Source organism: Lissotriton helveticus, chromosome 1_1 (genome assembly GCF_964261635.1).
Source record: "Lissotriton helveticus chromosome 1_1, aLisHel1.1, whole genome shotgun sequence".
NCBI lineage: Eukaryota > Metazoa > Chordata > Amphibia > Caudata > Salamandridae > Lissotriton > Lissotriton helveticus.
In genome coordinates, this window is record NC_136057.1 from 1,680,991,318 (window position 1) to 1,681,010,468 (window position 19,151).

A 19,151-nucleotide genomic window follows, 5' to 3' on the forward strand; every position below is an offset into this window, starting at 1 on the left:
GCCCCTCTACACACCTTGTGGGATGTAGGGATGGATCGGGCCAGTCCTTTGCCCCCCTTAGCCAGAGGACACAAGTACATACTGGTCATAGTTGATTATGCTAGCAGGAATCCGGAGGCCTTTCCTTTATCCAGCATGACCACCCCTACCATAGCTCAGGCCATGATTTCTTTTTTTTCGAGAGTGGAGTTCCAGTCCGAGATACTAACGGACCAAGAGACCCCTTTCATGTCTCGTCTAATGGCACAAGTCTGTACGATCCTGGGTATAGACCGAATCCAAACAGCTGTATACCACCCCCAAACAGATGGCCTTGTAAAGCGCTATAATAAGACCATAAAAAGCATGCTTTGCAAGGTCATCTCAGAGACAGGGAGAGACTGTAATCAAAATCGGACCCTAGTCCTCTTCGCTATTAGGACACATGAACAGCGGTCCACTGTCTACTCCCCATTCAAACTCTTGTTCGGAAGAAAACCCCGAACGCTGCTGGACATGGCGGTAGAGCAATGGGAGGGGGAGGACAAGGAAGGAAAGCCTTTGGCACGTTATGTCGCTGATCGTAAAACCACAATCACCCGTCTATGGGGACTAGTACACAACAATATGGAGAAAGCACAGGGAACACAAAAAACATATTACTTTCAAAACAGCCAGCTGAGGGTGTTCAGTCCCGGTGACAAAGTGCTTCTCTTTCTCCCTTCCACTGAGAACAAACTGTTGACGCAATGGCAAGGCCCCTATGTTATAGACAAGAAAGTAACCCCTGTCACATATAGTGTTCTACTACCCAGGCGGGCTGGGGGAAAACAAATCTATCACGTGAACCTCTTGAAAAGGTGGGAAGAACCCGCTTTGCCTAAAGAACAAGGGACACCTGCCCTCCTCATGTGTACCGACAGACACCTAGACATTTCCCTAGCCAACACCCAGGAACCCCAGACCGAGGCAGTCCCAACTGGGGATATACTATACTCTGTACAAAAAGCACAGCTGATTACGCTACTGGATGGTTTCCCAAGTCTCTTTTCTTCCTCTCCAGGGTTGACTACCTTGGTACAACACGACATTGTATCACTAGATCCTACCATCATAAAACAGAAACCCTATAGGATCTTAGTAGCGAGAAGAGAAGCAGAAGAGAAGCATGTGACTACCATGTTGCAGGCCCACATAATAGAACCCTCCCAAAGCAATTGGTGTTCCCCTAATGTGATCGTGCCAAAGCCAGATGGAAGTCTACGCTTCTGCATTGACTTCCGGCGAGTGAACAAGATCATCAAATTTGACCCATATACCATGCCCCAAATCGACGAACTGATTGAATGAATAGGAAAAGCCAGGTATATGTCAACCCTTGATCTTACCAAGGTATACTGGCAGATACCCTTAACCCCACACGCCAGAGAGAAAACAGGGTTCTCAACACCCTCTTGTCTATACCAATTTAAAGTGCTCCCCTTTGGCTTGCACGGTGCACCTGCCACGTTTCAACAGTTGATGGACAGGATTCTGAGGCCCCATATGGAATACGCCGCCAAATTCCTCGCCGATATAGTCGTCTTTAGCCCTACTTGGAAGGACCATGTGAAACACCTGACCGCTGTGTTTTCAGCCATCAGAACAGCCGGCCTCACTTTAAACCCGAAGAAATCCCTGCTAGTCACTAACTCCATTCAATTCTTAGAGTATACGATACAGGAAGGCCTTATAAAACACCAAGTAAACAAAGTGGAAGCCATCAAAGCGATCCCTACCCCTGCTACCAAAGGAGACATCTCCTCTTTCCTAGGTTTTATAGGGTATTACCGTAGGTTTATCCCAAATTTTTCTTCCCTGGCCAACTCCCTATCCGATTTACTGACAGGGAAATATCCCTCCCGTATACCAGCCTGGGGCACCGAACACGAGAAGAGCTTTCAAGCCTTGAAAAACGCCATCTGCACAGCCCCCGTATTAAACTGTCCTGATTTCCATAAGACATTCATCCTGCAAACCGATGCTTCTGGCCTCGGGTTGGGTGCCGTACTATATCAGTCTGACTCTGACAGTGACCTCAAACCTTTTCTCTACATCAGTCGTAAATTTTTCCCCCGCGAGAAGCATTACTCCACGATAGAAAAAGAGTGCCTGGCGATAAAATGGGCCATAGAAGCACTGTAATATTATCTGTTGGGACGCCCATTTATTGTCCTCACTGATCACGCCCAACTCACCTGGCTTGTAAAGAACAGGGACACCAACCCCTGCATTCTCGGTGGTTCTTAGCATTGCACATTTTTTCTATCCAGACGATGCATCTTGCTTGAGCCAAGCAAGTAAGTGCCAACTCCGACTACCTGTCCTGGCACCCGTTCTCAGAATGGCCCCAAAGTCCATTCCTAAGGGGGGGGAGGTCTGTGAAGAGGACTGCACAGACGCAGACGGTAAGTTGTCGACGGGCAAGCCGACACCTCCTCAGCCGGAAACGAACAGCGGTCTAGTCTTGACCGAGGCACAAAGGGAGGGGCCTCTTACGTCAGCGGACCCAAAAGGCAGACAGGCTGAAGTGGAGGGGTGTGAGGATGGAAGGAAGCGAATGGAGAAGAAGGAAGCGCGAGACCAGAAGAAGGAGGACGAAGACAAACCAGACGGGAATACGGAGAAGTGGAGGAGCATCTGTTATACAGTGCTCAAACCCGGTGGGCTGCCGAAGGGAGAAGACGCCCCGGGTCCCTACGCCACAGCCCTGGAGACGGGTCGTGGTCTGAGGCGAGTAACGCTCAAGGGATCATTTTGGTGGGGGTGGTGGAGAGGCACTGGGAGTTAGAGCACGCAAGGTAGGTTTACCAAAGCACTTGATAATCCCTCACGATTCCCTTTCCCCACTTCGCAGTGACGGTGGCACTAAAAGCACGAGGGTAAACAGAGAGCCCAGTTTTAACCCTGCTCTGTTTTCTTTTCCTGCCCTGCATCTCCACCTGAGAGAGAGAGAGGGAGTGAGAAGCCCAAAAGCCTGGGAATATCACAAGACCCTGAAGTGCTGGAGAAGACCCCTGAGGAGAAGAAGGGAGATACCTTCTCCAATCCTTTTTTGTTGCTGTTTGTTTATCCTATATTTCTTTGACCTGACGTGAAGAACTGAGCACTGAGGCTCTTGTGAGCTATACCAACTCCAGAGACAGACCTTAAACGAAAGAAAATAAAAGAGAACGTGTATGACAATATAGCGTCCTGTGGTCCCTCTCACTCCTCGTAACACCCCACACCCTACAGTGGACAACTCTGCATAGGCTTGAATGGTGCACACATGAGAAGGTGAGGACCAGGTTGAGGTCCCACTGAGAAATGATGAAGGGCGTAGGTGGAAATGCATGCTGCATGCTTTTATGGAACCTAGCCACAACAGGCGAATTAAAGAGGGAAGGTTGGTCCGACAACCAAAGAATGCTGAGATGGCAAAAAGATAACCCTTACTGTGCCCAGAGCAGAGCCTGGCTAGGCCAAGGATAAGACAAACAAGGGAACTTGTGTCAAAGGTGTGGGAATCACACCATGATGAAACCTGTCCCAACAGCTGGCATATACCGACTTGGTGAGGGATGTCTGCTGTCGGAAAAACATTACAGACTTCAGGAGGAGGGTCATAAGCTGTTAACTGTCACTACTCAATCTCCATACATGAGGTGAAGGGTATGTAGGTTTGGGTGCACAACCCTCCCGTAGAAGATCCTCTCGAAGAGGCAGCCTGGCTGGAGGACCTATGGTCATGCTCAAGATACCAGACTCTCCTTTCCCAATCCGGCTCCACATGAATAACTTGGGCCTGGTAATTGCTGATCTTCTTGGGAACTGTGGGCAGCAGTGGTATTGGCAGAAAGGCAAACAGGAGCCAGAGCTCCATTGGGTCACAGACTGTGAGTTGTCTGAGTGCAACGCACCCAACATGACTGCTCAAACGCAAGCATCAGCAGGGTTTTAACTGGGCCGTGTCCTGGCGGTTCTCAGCACCAGCAGTTCTAAAAAGTAGGTGGTGAGACGGGTCTCTATCAGGCTCTTAATTTTTGCCCTCATCCTCAGGGTGAAAACAAAAATCGTAAAACTGCAGCAGTACCACCCTTCACTGCCTTTGATGTAACGTCAAAGAGACTTGTTATAGATCTTTCACAATCTCATAATTTCAGAACTGTTGCACTTTCAATGTTATATACAATGAAGCCAAAGTTGTTGTTTATTTAGCTTATGGAACTAATAACCATTGGCAAAGCTAATAGTCCTGACTTGTTCTAGGTGGAATGTTACTTGTATTATTTATCTGGATGCAATGACAGAAGCAGCAAATTTATCAGTCGAGTGGCACACTATGCTAAGCACACATGTTTTAGCTTATGTGTTTTTAAGCTACGCCCTTAATGATATCAGCCACGCCCCTTTGAGAGACCTCCCCTGTTTTTTCACCCCACTTAAAGGTCTGGGTGTCAGCCTGCCAGCAATTCATTATTACTACTAAGTCATTTGTCAAAGTTACTTTCTGAATTACCTTCAATTTATCAGGCCAACGAACCTGGGTAATTTCATGACTGTGCAATAATTGGTTAAGAGCACTTTAGATTATTCCAAAGTAAGTCGTGTTTGATCTGTCACAGTTGCTTAGCACTCTAGAAACGTACTTCTCGGACAAATGCATGCTGAACATTCCAGAGTGCAAATGTTTGGTTTTAAGAAAGTCCATTGGAGCTAGTTTTTTAAAGGAATTCTGCATGGTATTGGTAGACAAAATACAGCAGTCTGACAACACGATAATAAGTATTCATTTTCTTGATTGATGTAAAATCAGCCATCGAGATGAAGAACTAAACTATTCCAAAAGGATAATATTTCAAAGTGATTGGGTGTGTTAGGCAGTTAAGGCTTTGAAGGGCGATGGAGAATGTGGGTTGTAATTCTGGCTTCCCAAATGCATAAATACTTGAATGAATGAACTTTTAGAGCTAAGCATCGGCAACTGAAGGGTTGATTGGTGCTCCTGATTTGAGGAGAAGCATTAGGAGGTTTAGAACAGATGCATATCCAGTTGTGTTTGAAAATGTTGCTATATAGAGATTATGCAGCCTGTGTAGTTTAATCTGTGAATAAGTGTCCGTCTTTGGTCTCATATTGCTTTCAAGGGATATGGATATGGTTTTAGTCGGTGGAAGAGTGACTGATTGCCTAACATAGTCTCAACCTTATGTTCCTCATAACTGTCTGAGTGGTGCTGGGCTGATGTTTTAATGAAGAATTGACTAGAACGGGACATTTCCAATGGGGCACGATGCCCTATGAAGACTTATTTTCTAAGATGGTAGCAGCTAGTTGGTCGGTTGGTGCAGTCACCCAAAGTAACAAAAAAGCCCAAACAGAACCGTAAAGTGCTTATTATGCTGCAGTAGTGATAGCGTAAAGAATCCGAGGAGGGGTGTGAGTGATATCACGCAAACCAAACAACACAGACTTGGGCAAGCCAATGCTCAATGAGCTGAGAAGCAAAACAAGGGATTTCTACCTTGTAGTGCCACTGCATCACCTGGGCAGCATGTGACAGAGAGAGAAGGATGGCGGACAAAGAGGGAGAGAGCATAAAAGAAAGAAAGACATGAACTAGGTAGGGGGAGAGAACGAAGAAGGGTACGACTCTTTGATATCACAAAATGCAAAAACAAATTGAAGTCATTTTTATCCCAGCATAATTCTGGAGAGAAGAACTGCAGGAGCAAGGAACAATAACAAAATTATACTTTGAACACTGATGGTTACATTTAAAGCCAAGAGGTTTTATACAGTAACGTTCACATTTTGTAGAAGTGGTCATCGTGTTCCCCCATGATTGTTAAAGCTTCTGATCCAACTAAATTGCTTTAATATGCATCTAGGAACCCTGTGCCTTGGCAACACGCATTTGTCAAAGTATACTTGTTAACTGTGGGAATAAATATATACAAAGTTATATGTGGATATGAAACAGAATTTCAAAAGTCACATCTACAGCTCAGAAAGCTTGCTGTAATTATAGAACAAGCCATGGTAACTACAAAAATCAAGTAGGGGGAGGGTGGACCTCTTGTCCTGTGTCACCAGGGTCTTAATTAACGTGGGGGACCATCGTTGTAAAAAACCCTCATATACAGACACAGGCGTTTGGCGGTATATCTTGATTCTCTGCCTTTGTGTACCGTAACAGCATGATCATCGGGTCCTTTCCTTAGTTTAGTATGCTGACCTCCAGATGGAGGGAGACCAACTGGGTTGACAGTAGTGGTCAGAGATAAAAGAGGGTTTGTACTAAAAAAAAGTGAAATAAAATTCCTAACATCAAGTCTCTTGTGTTTTATTCCTGAGCCATATGATGTAGGAAACTAAAAAAAAGTTGTGCGTGTGTAGCAATAATGCAAAAAGAAATCGGAGGTACAGACACCATAGATCTGACCAAAAAAAGGTGGTGAGTAAAATAAACCCCCCTTATGTTACCCAAAAGAGCTACAAATAAGGTTTTAACCTACTGGTCCTGACGAAAGCCTCTAGAGTAAACAAGAGGCTGAAACATGTTGACCACGATGACCACGATCACCAGTGCGAAAGACCAGTAACTGGGTCTACACATGCACAACTTTGTTTTTAGTTTCCTATATCATATGGTTTAGGAATAAAACACAAGAGACTTGATGTTAGGAATTTTATTTCACTTTTTTGAGCACAAACAAGCCCTCTTTTATCTCTAACCATTACTGTCAACCCAGTTGGTCTCCCTTCATGTAGAGGTCAGCATACCAAACTAAGGAAAGGACCCGATGATCATGCTGTTACGGTACACAAAGGCGGAGAATCAAGATATACCGCCCAACACCTGTGTCCGTATATGAGGGTTTTTTACAACGATGGTCCCCCACGTTAATTAAGACCCTGGTGACACAGGACAAGTGGTCCACTCTCCCCCCTACTTGATTTTTGTACTAACCATTGGAAGCCGAGTGGATCACAGCTTCTCTTTCCCTCCCCATTGATGTTTTGAGTACAGCCATGGTAACACCAGGGAGAAACGAGGGCCTCCAGATGCAGCACTAGGTAGTGAATCTGACACATTTGATTCTTCTGGTTTTCTGTTTCTTCCATCACATTACAGAACCATGATGCACGATGCTCTGCCAGTGTATTATCGAAGGTTGCTACTGTTTCTTTTAATTCTTTTACGCCTGTGCGTGAATTCATACATTTGAGTTACTTCATGCAGACAGTTGCTGGGGCTGTTTTCAAATGATATCTGGGAGCCAGAATTATAACTGTTATTGTTACTTGACCTTTCCATAGCTCACTATAGACCTTTCTGTAGGCTTTGCAGCACTTCCAGTGGTCCAGGGAAGATTTTCCAAAAGATGCTGAGCTGAGGTTCATCACAGACCTCAGTCTGAATAAGTTTGTGGCGAACTGCTGTCAGGAGGGAAAAGGAATATTCCTCTGTTGGGTGTGTGTAAGACTTAGGCCCCCATTATGATTATTATCGCATCCAGTTAAAAGCGACACCGAGGTCTTCGGTATTTATCGGGTGTGATAATTATCGTATATCACAAGTTTTTGACGAATAACGTGGATTTTGGTTCTTAGTAAACGCTGGCCATTTCCCCTGATAAATATCTGCAGATTTGACCTGCCAAAATGTAGCCCAAAACTCCTAATTACGACAGCACACAAAGGAACTGAACAGCCTACCTATGATGTGGACCATTGTGGGTTGTGGTTTAGCACTGTGGGATCAGAAGGTTGCACCAGAGTTGCTTACATAGCTCCTTATTCAGTACAAGTGCTCATGGTGTAGTAGATATTGGTTTGGATTAGTAACATAGAGGAGGTGTGTGATAATCAGCATTTAATCGCATTGGAGCCTGCATTATTATTTGTTCTTAAGTTAATTAGAAAACCTCTGGATGCTTCAGATGCAATGTTATCAATGTCCCTTTAGAGTGACTTCATTAGTCCTGGTTCCAAAGCCCTCTACCCCTGTCCACCCATGGCCATTGCACTGCCATGTAGCAGGCACAGAAAAGGTGAAAAGACACATTTTTTGTTTAGGCGGAATTCAGATAACATATTGGGAACATAGGTGGATGATGTTTCAGCACCACCGTGTCAAGATGGAATACACTGTATGTTTCAGAGGTAATGAGAACCAGACAGTCACTAACCCTCATGGTGAGAGTTACAGAAACTAGAAAGGAGGTCTTTCAGGTGGATCGCTTCATGACACAGGGTCATGGATTGAGTGTCCGTATGTCAGCCTAGGCTGGACCAGAGCTTCACTAGAACAAATGAAGACTCAGAGAAAGAAACAAGGCAATTTGACATGTCGCTTGAGATTTGATTGTCTTGGTCTGTTCTGTATGTTCGATTGGCCACACCGCAGGTCCTTCAGGTGTCAACATAATGGCTGATTGAGAAGCCATCTGGATAAAGGCAAGACAACATCGGCTGAGAAAGTGAATAGGTTGATGTTCTTTAGCGAGGTTTAAAAGCAGAACTTCAGGTACTTTCTGTGGTCTGGTAGAGGTATTTAATTCATCAACAAAATGTTTAAGTTCTCCGAGGAGAAGCTTATGCAGACAAGGATAGCTTTTCAGAACTCAGACACTCCATCTCAGATTTTAGTGGTGGTCATAGGGCACTCCATCCACTATGGACTGGGGGTCACTGGGAGGATGTTCAAGAGGGAAAATGTACATGGCTGAAATCTCCACCATCCATAAGATTCTTCATTGAATTCCACGTTATGACCAGAGTATGGCTCAAGTTAAGAAATCACAACCTACTACTTTGTGGATTTCGTGTTTCAATCACTTTACAGAGGAAAATAAATATGCCTGTACCCCAGAGACCTACTTAATGAGCTATTACCTCATAGCCTTGTTTTAAACCTTTTTGCTCTGTTGTGCTTAAGTACTTTTATTTATAACTTTTAAACATGAAAAAGTAGTGCATATGTGCTGAAAGTAACATGCAATGTATTACTATTGTTGAGGGTGGAACATCACTCAGAAGATGCTTCGCCCATCATGACTCATGGCCCCTCTCACATTCAGCAATGATAATGAAGAAAATTGTCCTTACCTGAGGTAACGAGCTGTCTGGTAGATACTCTATCTACCTGCAGATGTCTTACCTTTAGAACGACCCCAGGCATCAGACTGGATCTGGAAAACCTCAAAACTCTCATAGCACCAGTAAGGGGGGCTGGACTTAGTCAATGCAAGAAATGACATTGGCAGTGTCACAGAGGCCATAAAGTGCCCGTCCTGTTGCAACAACATTAGGTTCACTCTGTTTTTCCAACTATTCAAGGAGAGAGGGCAGATTGGCATCGATGTAGGAATGCAACACCAAAAAATATATATATATCGGGATCTTATTAACTTTACCTATAACTCATCCATCAAATAGGGAGACGGGTGACTCGATGAGGAATCTGAGTATCCACTAGAAAGACTGTTACCACAGTTAAGTAACTTTTCCTTCTGATGGATAATTCTACCTGCAGATTCTACACTCTAATAATAGAAATACCCTGCTATGGAGGAAGGTTGATGGATGGTTAGACGAGGAAATCTTTCAGAATGGGCATGACAAAGTGTTCGTCCATGCATACCTCCAAATCCAGGCAGTAATGCTTTGTGAAGGTGTGCAAGGAAGCCCACATTGCCGCATTACAGATTTCTGTCAAGTGCAGAAGTCGACGATGCAGCCCTGATGGAATGAGCTTTGATCCCTTCTGGAGGCTCTTTCTTGGCAAAGACATAGCAGATCTTGAAGCAGAGGATAAGCCAACAAAGAGAATCCTCTTTTGTACACCCTTACCTTTTTTGGGCATGACAGAACACGATAAAGAGATGGTCGCCCGATCGAGAATTCTTGGTGTGGTCAAAGTAGTAATTAATTGACCACTTAAGATCTAACTGATGCAACCATTCCTCCCCTTTCGCAGAATGGGGGACAGAAGTTTGGAACATTGATGGACTGACCTAGATGGATGGGGGGTCACTACCTTAGAAAAGGAAGCAGCTCTGGTTCGCAACATTAACTTAACTGGAAAGAAAGAAGTGAAGGGAATGTGACAGTTAAGACTTTGTAGCTCCCTAATGCTTCTAGCAGAAGAGATTGCAACCCCAAAAAGTTTTGAGGGTTGACATTTATAGGGGACAACTGTGAAGGGGCTCATATAGAGTCCCCATCCAAAAGGTGAGAACTAGATTCAAATCTCACTAAGGAACCACAAAGACAGTTGGAGGAAACCCATTCACCAAACCTTTTAGGAAGCGCATAACAATAGAGTAACAGCAGAAGGGATGGCTGGTCGGATAGACAGGGGAATGCACAAGGCAGCTAAATACCATATGGCAACCCCACTGAGCAAAGGAAAGAGCAAATTTAAGCACTTGCAACAACTTGGCCTGCAAATTTTCCATGTAATTGTCTGCACACATGCAACAAAGTTGCCCTATATCCCACAGTAACAGACTTAGTGGATGAGCAGAATGCTGACAAGATTACGTTGACAATCTCCTATAGCAGCAGAAAGGAGCCCAGTTGTCCCCAAACAACCTCCTAGCACGAAGGACGAGGTCTCAGAGATTGAGGTGCAGAATCATGCCCTTTGACTGGGAAAGAAAGTCTGTCCTGAGTGGGAAGCAAAAGTGGGGGATATATAGAGAAACGCAGAATACCACACCCGTCTCTGCCAATCTGGGGTTGTGAGAATGGCTTCAGCCCAGTCTTGGTGAATCTTTCTGAGACCTACAGGAATTAAGGATATGGAGGGAAACATGTAACACAGCTGAAAATTCCACCTCAACCAAAAATTGGCGGGAGGATGTCTGACCATCTTTAATGACCTCCGAAAAATGTTTTTTCATGTTGGCTGGCACATTTTGCAAGATCATCTGGGCCATGTACCACAAGGCATGGGGGTATCTGGCTAAAAGGCAATCTGTGTTAAGAGACTTCAGGGACATATTATCAACAAAAAAGGCCTTTTTATCCCAGGTCTCGAGTTGCTGTGGGTACCTATCAGAGAGAACTGTCCGAAAGACTCCAGATTGTGCCCCAGAACAGGAGCCTGGCACAACGTTGTTTTCTGGTGATGGATGGTCCGAAAGGAACGCTGAGTTACCAGTAGCTGGGCAATAAAGGTGACCTACAAGCCAGTTGACTGCTCAAGTGGAAGAGGGTTTCTCCCATGCTGCCAAAATGGGCTCCAAAAGGGCCTCATTAAAAGGAATAAGCAGTTCTGAAGTTGCAGTACAAGGCAAAAGGGCTTTGGTCAGAACATTGGCCTTAGTTTCTGTGGTGGGCGGGTGGACATCCAAGTCCTCGGCAGCTTTGGCATCCCTTATGCAGAGATACCAATTTCAGTGGGAAGTCCATAGCTAACTCTAGATAAGTGTATATGCCGCTGGCAGAGAACAGCCCTTGGAATTCCAGAGGATCCTGATCAGGGTCTCCATAAGGCATACATTCACTAGGACCAGAGCCGTCCTAAAGATATCATGAAGACGGGTCCTGTATGCTTCCTCCTGTACCTGACATTGGCCCTCCCTGCGAAACTTGTGGTCAGAAGTGGCGTCAGGCTGTGGCACCGGTGGTGCAGTATCTGGTGCTGTAAGTGAGATGGTGGCAGTGGCGGGAGAGGCCCCGTCCACAGCATTTGCTGCTGCTGTGGCATGTTCCTGAATGTCAGGTCGAAGCCGTTTGGCATGGGCACGGGATCTGACAAAGCAATGCCAAAGGGCGCTGGGTGTAAAGGCATAAACATTGGAAGCCGAAATGGGGCAGCTGGTCCCAAAAGGTATGGAGGCCTTAGCAAACATAGAATACATTGCATTAAGGAACGCAGCCGGATCCAACCCTGGGGTCAAAAACTCTGCAATGAGCTTCTAAAAATTGACTATGACGTCAGCTGGCACATGTGGGAAGATCTTTTGGGGTATGTCCCACAAGGCATGGTTATATCGGGCTAAAAGGCAATTTGTGTTAAGGGTCTTCAGGGGCATATTCACAGCAGAAAAGGCCATTTAACCCAGGCCATCCATGGCATTTTCTGCTGAGGTGGCATGTACCTGGCTGTCGGGTTAAAGTAGGGTTGCATGGGTAATGGTTATGACAGAGCAGTGCTGAAGAGCGCTGGGTGCAAAGGCATACATTTTGGAAGAAGAAATGGAACCACTGGCCCAAAGTTGGCGTCATGGCCTTCGCAAAAATAGAATACATTGTGTCAAGGAACGTAGCCAGTTCCAACCCTGGAGGTCGGAAACTCAGGAAAGGATAGCGCAGATGTTGTAGTCTCATGCGGTGGAGGTACCAGCGCTGAAGGTCCAGGAAGAACGGAGTTCACTCTGAAGCCAGGTCCACTAGTGAAGCAGGGCTGCGCGTAAAAGGATCCAATGGTGTTAGGTCGGTTAACTCTGGCTCCAAGGATGAAAGTCCTGTGGGAGACAGGGAGTGACGAGGAAACTTACCTTTTGAGTGCTTCTTTGGCATTCTGTGCTTCCTTTTTTTCTTGCCAGTTGAAGAGGATGATGGAGATCTGGAGTGGTGCCTCAAATGTATGTGGCATCACTGGGCCTCTCTGACCCTGGCCATGAAGAGCTTGGCCTCCCGCTCTTTGATGGCCTTATGGTGCCTGCTGAGGCAGGTAGAGCAGGTCCGGGAGTCATGGTCGGACCATAAGCACCAAAGGCAAACTGAATGGGGGTCCATAATGGGCATCTGTCCCTCACAATACCTGCAGGGTTCGAACCCTGATTTCTTGGGAGGGGACATGGTACTGCTTTTATAGAATGTTTTGCGAGAAAAAACTAAGCTCTGCATCAGTGCCGGAGGTGCAGAAAAAAGGGAAATCAAGTTGTTGCACCAGGACAGGTGATTTATGGCCTCGGTGATGCTGTCAGATGTCACTTCCACCATTGACTGAGGCCGGCAGGCCCCTATCAGTGACTTGAGAGCTTTGAGGTTTTCCGGATCCAGTCTGAGTTCTGGAGTTGTTCTATGGCTGAGGAATCTGCAGGTAGAAGTATCCATCAGAATTGCATCTTACATGCTGTACATCTGAATATATACAAATTTATGTAAACATTTAAACCTGCATACATGGAGCAAAAGCCTATGGCCTTAAGTAAAACTTCTTTTTAAAAACATTTAAAAAATGAAAGAAAATGGCTAACCTTACCACGAGAAATAAACATCATTGTGCTTTAAGCTCACCTTCCTCTCCTTAAGGGCACAGCTTTGACATTTGATTTGAGCTTCATTTTCCAGCAGTAACCTGCTGGGAACACTAAACACTGGGCTGGTTTTTTTTTGCGTATAGTTGGATAATAGAGATCAGATAGTGATTAGATATTTCACGAATGCTATTGGCATTCAAAATCTGTTTGTATTATTATGTTACTGGCAGCCATTTTTGAGATTTCGCTTTATTTTGTGGCTGTCTATAAAGGAGATGAATAACATGCCGTCATTATCTGTTAGTGCAAATTCTGTGGCAAGAAAATGACAGAGAAGAAGAAATGCCTCACAGCGCCATACTATAGAGGACTGACAAATGTGTTCATCGCAGGTTACATTTTATGAGGCGTGCTGACTCTTTGTCTTACAGTGGGATAATATGACTTATGAGTGAAATTTAACAAATTAATATTACATAGTAACCAGCCTGATCTCAAACAGAAGACAAAGAACTTTAACATAGTACGTTAATTAACGATGGTCTTTAAAAATACACAAAAGTAAATACCCTTCATCCAATTCTATGGAAATACTCTTAGAGTCATTGTTTGACTTAACTGCTGAAATATGCAGGTATGAATAAAAATAAAATATTTAGAAACATTTTCACAGTATTCATTTCATGACAAAGGAGAAAACCTTCAGCTTTGCAAAGTTTTTTTTGCAGCTTTCCCAACAGTGGTATGGCTTTAAAAAACAAAAATAGCCCAAGTAGGTTTTCAAGACTTTTTGTGATGCTTATGTAGAACTGTTAGCTCTATGTGGTTTACATGTTTGATTGAACTATTTGCAGCTGCCAGCAACAGTGGGGATACTCCTAAAGGTCAAATGGAGCATTTCAGTCCTGCCAACTGTGGAGAATTCCTTGGAGGTCTGCCACATACCTGTTTGTGAACCTTTGTAAGCTGATCCAGGTTGTTCTCAAGAAAGGAAATCTTCTGCTTCTGGGAGTGAATCCCCCCACTGTCCTCAGGCTCCATCTCAGCACTCTGTGGGGTGGAAAAACAAAGACAGGCTGCTTCAGAACTGTGGGACCTCCAACGATCAGTCTTTGACATTAGTGAACTAAATGACAGCGCCAAACCTTGAGATTTCATTCCATGCCCAGACAGTTGCTAGCTCGGTCACTAGCAGTGGTTATATAAGGGCTGTGCAAAGTCCTAGTACTGCAACAGGCCCCAGGCTTTCTGTGGTCTACTTTAGCAGCCTGCTATGGATGTAATTCAGCCCCAAATACTAGCTTTTCGGAGTCAACCATATGCATGGAAATGATGTTTCCATGTCATGCCGAAAGGGGATACAGTCAAGCATCGTAGATTGCATGTGCCAAATAAGGATGGGTGAGAGCAGCCTACCCCAGTTTAGAGTTGTCTCTGTTGAGGTGTGGTTGGATATAGTTTTTGGTTTATGCGCTAGTCTGGAACAAGGCTAACATATCTGTGGTGCACACAATGCGGTCTAGTCTATTAAAAATGTTAAATGCTTGGTAGTAAAAGGAATATGTATGCCTTTTGGGAGATGCTGGTGCCAGATATTCACCAATGCCCAGCTTTCCAACCACTCGCTCATCTTTCAGGTGTTCTGCACCGATGCAGCTTGCATCAGTGGGGGTACAGACCTATCCAGCATTATATTGAGAACATTATTAAAGTCTCCTCCTACAATCCGTGGCACACCAAGCCAGGGAGCCATTTTCCTAGTGAGGGTGATCCAGTATTTGGTCTGGTCAGTATTTGGGGAATAGATGCTAACTAATACCAGTTGCAACCCATCTAGTTTACCCTAAAAAAAAGCATATCAACCAACTGTGTCTAACAAGGTGTCTTCAACAATTTATGAGACTCCTGTCCTCACCCAGATCAGGGACCCTCTGGCATATGTGGAATATGTTTAGGCTTAGAACACCTCTTTGGTTTAAGAACACCTGCGGAACCCCCCCTGGCTCCCCGTTGAGAAGTGAGTAACCTTCAAGATACTCACCCATGCCTACAAATGCCTCCACAACAGGGGACCCCAATACCTCAACAAGAGAATCTCCTTCCACATACCCAAGAGAAACCTTCGATCTGCACAACTCGCCCTTGCCGAAATCTCGCTTCTCCGCAGAGCTGTGATGTAGGAGAAGAGCCCTCTCCTACATCGCGGCCAAGACCTGGAACAAGCTCCTGGTCAACATCAGACGTGCCCCCTATCTGAACATCTTCAGGAAGACACTCAAGATCTGGCTCTTCCACTGAACAGAGCTGCTCAAAGGCGCCTTGAGACCCTCATGGGTGAGTAGCACGTTTACAATCCCCTGATTGATTGAGGCTTTCCTATTTTCAGTTTCTTTTTTGGGTAAATTCTGGTGGGGGTTTTTAAGTGTTTTCAAGTGATTTCAGACAACAGAAACAGTGTTTTTCCAGTGTTTATGGAACTTTTGCTTTTATTATTGCTTACTTTCTGCACTGATAGTGCAGGGTATATAGACAGTCTATACACAGTATATACGAGGTCCAAATAAATGTTTATGAATCTAAATCATTGTAGTACACCATACAATAAATCTTTAGTGAGTCTTTGGTCATGCATGCTCGCTCTTTTCTTCATTATGTAAATTTGTATCTCTGAAAAGGCCCTCTCAATATTGCACATCACTTGAGACGGGCAACGCCAAAACAGCCAGTACACAATTTGCTAACTCTAGCCACTGACATAGCTTTCCATGCCAATACTGGTGGACCTGAAGATTGCGATTCTCTGGGACAGGTTCTGCAACAGATGCATTGAACTGGACGCATATGCCTTCAGAGTTATTGAAGTGGTCAAAAATGAAGCAGCACTTTTCAAAGTCCAGAGAGAATTCCCCTCTACAGAAGGTATCTAGAACATGCACAGGCTTTATTGACTTTAAATGCTGTGGTTGGTGAAGGGACATTTCTATGCATCATTGCAAGCCATTCCTCATGTATTGTAAAATAACATTTCCTGAATGGCTCCTCAACGTATCTTTGTTTACCAAGTGGCAAGCATTTTAACATGGAACATGCTGCATTGCCACAGTCACTAAAAGTGTCACTCATCCTACTCACAAAGAAATGTTTCACATCTATACCAATTATGCTAAACACTTGGTAAACAATGGTGTTTACAGACTCTAGTTTTTTTATTATGTCCACTACAGCCGTAACATTTTCCTGTAAAAATCTAAGAATGCAGTAGAGTGTACCTTTTTTTACATCACCATCAATATGCGACCGATGATCCTCACATTTCTTGCCTTTGGCATCATCACTAAGTAGAGAGTCTATAAATAGTCACCACATGGCTAATATAGCATTAACGGCCTCTAGGACTGGGAACTACCAGCTAAATGACAGTTGGGATACCACACAAAGCGAGAAATGTGTGCGTTTTAGTTCCCACGCATAATGAAACAGTGCACCAGAATGAACTTCAAAGTCAATATCATTCTTCATTAACTCAGAAGATTGTAAAGATGCTTTCAGCATATGATGTACTAAGTGGCAATGATCTCTTACAGGGAAGTACTACAGCTCAGGTATCAATTTTGACAGGTCTTCACACAACTTTTTCATATATGTAGCTGAATCACAGCAAATAAAAACAATATCACCCCAATCTTTTTTGAGCTTGGTCATAAAGTTTTGCAGCAGCATTCCAAGTGACACTGCGTTCCATGTTTTCCAAAACTCTGGTGTCATGTTATTACCACTATGCTAGGTGACAGCACTCTTTTCACATATACCTGCCACTACACCTTGCATTGTAAGTTTAAAGCCTGGGGTGTTTGGCAATTCACCTATCAATACTGACTTGCTAGAAAAGGGTGTTGATGTATAAAAGGGTTTCACCCACTCTCTGTCTGTGAGTAAATGTAATGGTAAATAGTGGGAAAGATTCTTATGAAACTAGCCATCTAACCTATCAGTGAAGGAATCAAATGCAGCCAAAATATCAAATATGATTTAGATGTGTCCTGATTCTCTACAGTTTACACCTAAACATTCTTCTAAACCCTGCATCTTTAGACCAAAGACAAAATAACTGAACAAAGCAAAAGAAAGAAGAAATAATATTTTAGAGACATCCCTTGTAAAACAAACTTACATTGTAGTGACCACTTCAGGAAGAAATAAAAATGACCCTTTCACTCTCCTTTTCTTTTCTTTGAATGGCATTTAGTTAGTGGTTGTGCAGGTGTTTATTAGTGTTTATACATTTTCACTGGTAAGAGTTATTTCCCCTTCGATGGGGTTTTATCAGTTATTATAGGTTTAAACCTATAACAGGATAGCATAAATATGTTAGAGAATACACCTGGCCTCTCCAACTGTACTTCTGTAAGTGTGTTGTGGGTCTCTTGTAGGAACACTGTCTGTGCCACCCCGCGCATCAATGGAGAGTGGACTTTGCCATGCTTTATGGTAAACTGAGTCCTCTAATATTCCAGTTAAATTAGCTTGGAACATGCAATACGTTGGTGTGGGTGTGGTCCCAACATAAGGTCAAAGACGCAGGAGTTTTATCTTCTTGGCTATTCCCTCCCTCCCGTCAACGCCACCCACAGCCAATGTTGCATTGAGATACAGACATAACAGAACTTACAGAACAAAACAAAAGACCCCAACCCACCCACCATTAAACAGACTCCCCCAACTGTCCATCCATGAGACTTCAAGATTTCAACAGGCAGTGATATCCACCCGCTCCTGTGAGTCGCCTGTAGTAGATAAGGAGGAGTATGAAAGCGGGACAGCTACCTGCATAGAAATAGTCTGTGTGTGATGGTGCCCCTGTGTGAGTGCTAGTTACGTGTGCCATGCAATTGATCAACATGCCTCAATCTCAACATACCCAAGCTCCAGGCCCTGCCTGCCCTTTAGGAGATGAAAATGGATAAAACAGGACATAGGGTCACCTCACTTGTGGCCCAAATAGCCACTGCATCACAGGTTTGTGGGTCAATAGTCTAAGTTACAAGTATTCCTTGCACCAGGGATTATATCAGGTCATCAGTTGTCTGCAGTGAAACCAGAGGAACGAGTGGGCAGCTGTATAGATTGTTGTGGTTGTCTATGGTACTCCTTCCAATAATGAGGAGAGAGATCTGCCAGTCGAGGTAGCTGGAGAGCAGTGTCCACCGGTAATAGATGCAGTCACCTCAAGAGGCTCTCTATGTTCTGCCGGGATCTGGCACAGGTTCCTGCTATGGTATCATCAGTTTGATGATGCTCCGCTGATCCGGCATGCTCGATTTTCAGAGGTGCGCAGCAACCATCCTGATTCACGTGTGCATCTTTGAGACTGACATTGCTCTACCCAATCCCAGGCATCTTCTGGTTCCAGGAAGGAATGTGAGCATTGTTCAGCTGTGTCCTGAGTTTGGCGTGGAATAGAAGTGCCTACTTGAGCCTCATCTCCCTCAACTTCTTAATTTGGAGAAACGAGGAATGTTTATGTTGTGCCGCTAAAGTGTAATCTGGGAATAGCATCACATTAGTGTTGTTTATCTGAAACAGGCCTGTGCTTCTTGTGACTTACAACAGTGCATTTCTGTTTCTGACGCTAAGGATGTGCAACACTTTGGCACCTGTTCTGTGGGAGGGTGGGCTGAGGGCTTGTTGGGGTTGTTTCAAGTTAAGTGGGTTTGTCAGTGTGCCCGTTATGTTGTGCGGGGTTGGGCCCAGCCGTATACTTACATATGGTGACCAGACTTGAATTAAAATATATTACTTGGAATCTGCGAGGACTGAACTCAATGAGGAAGCGATATAAGGTGCATGCTTATTTGGTCCGCAGGGGGGTCCAGGTGGCTTTCTTACAGGAAACGCACATTAATCAGGTTGAAGGGCAGGCGCTGCAGC

The 19,151-nt window shown here is 44.5% G+C and overlaps 1 protein-coding gene across 1 annotated transcript in view; it reads right to left on the reverse strand.

The window, feature by feature from the left end:
- KIF5A (kinesin family member 5A) overlaps positions 1-19,151 on the reverse strand; it is a 662,879-nt gene that overhangs the window by 85,871 nt on the left and 557,857 nt on the right. Inside the window, exon 23 of the mRNA XM_078688970.1 lies at positions 14,169-14,273. Within this exon, the coding sequence (XP_078545096.1) occupies positions 14,169-14,273 (105 nt within the window). The remainder of the gene's footprint in view (positions 1-14,168; positions 14,274-19,151) is intronic.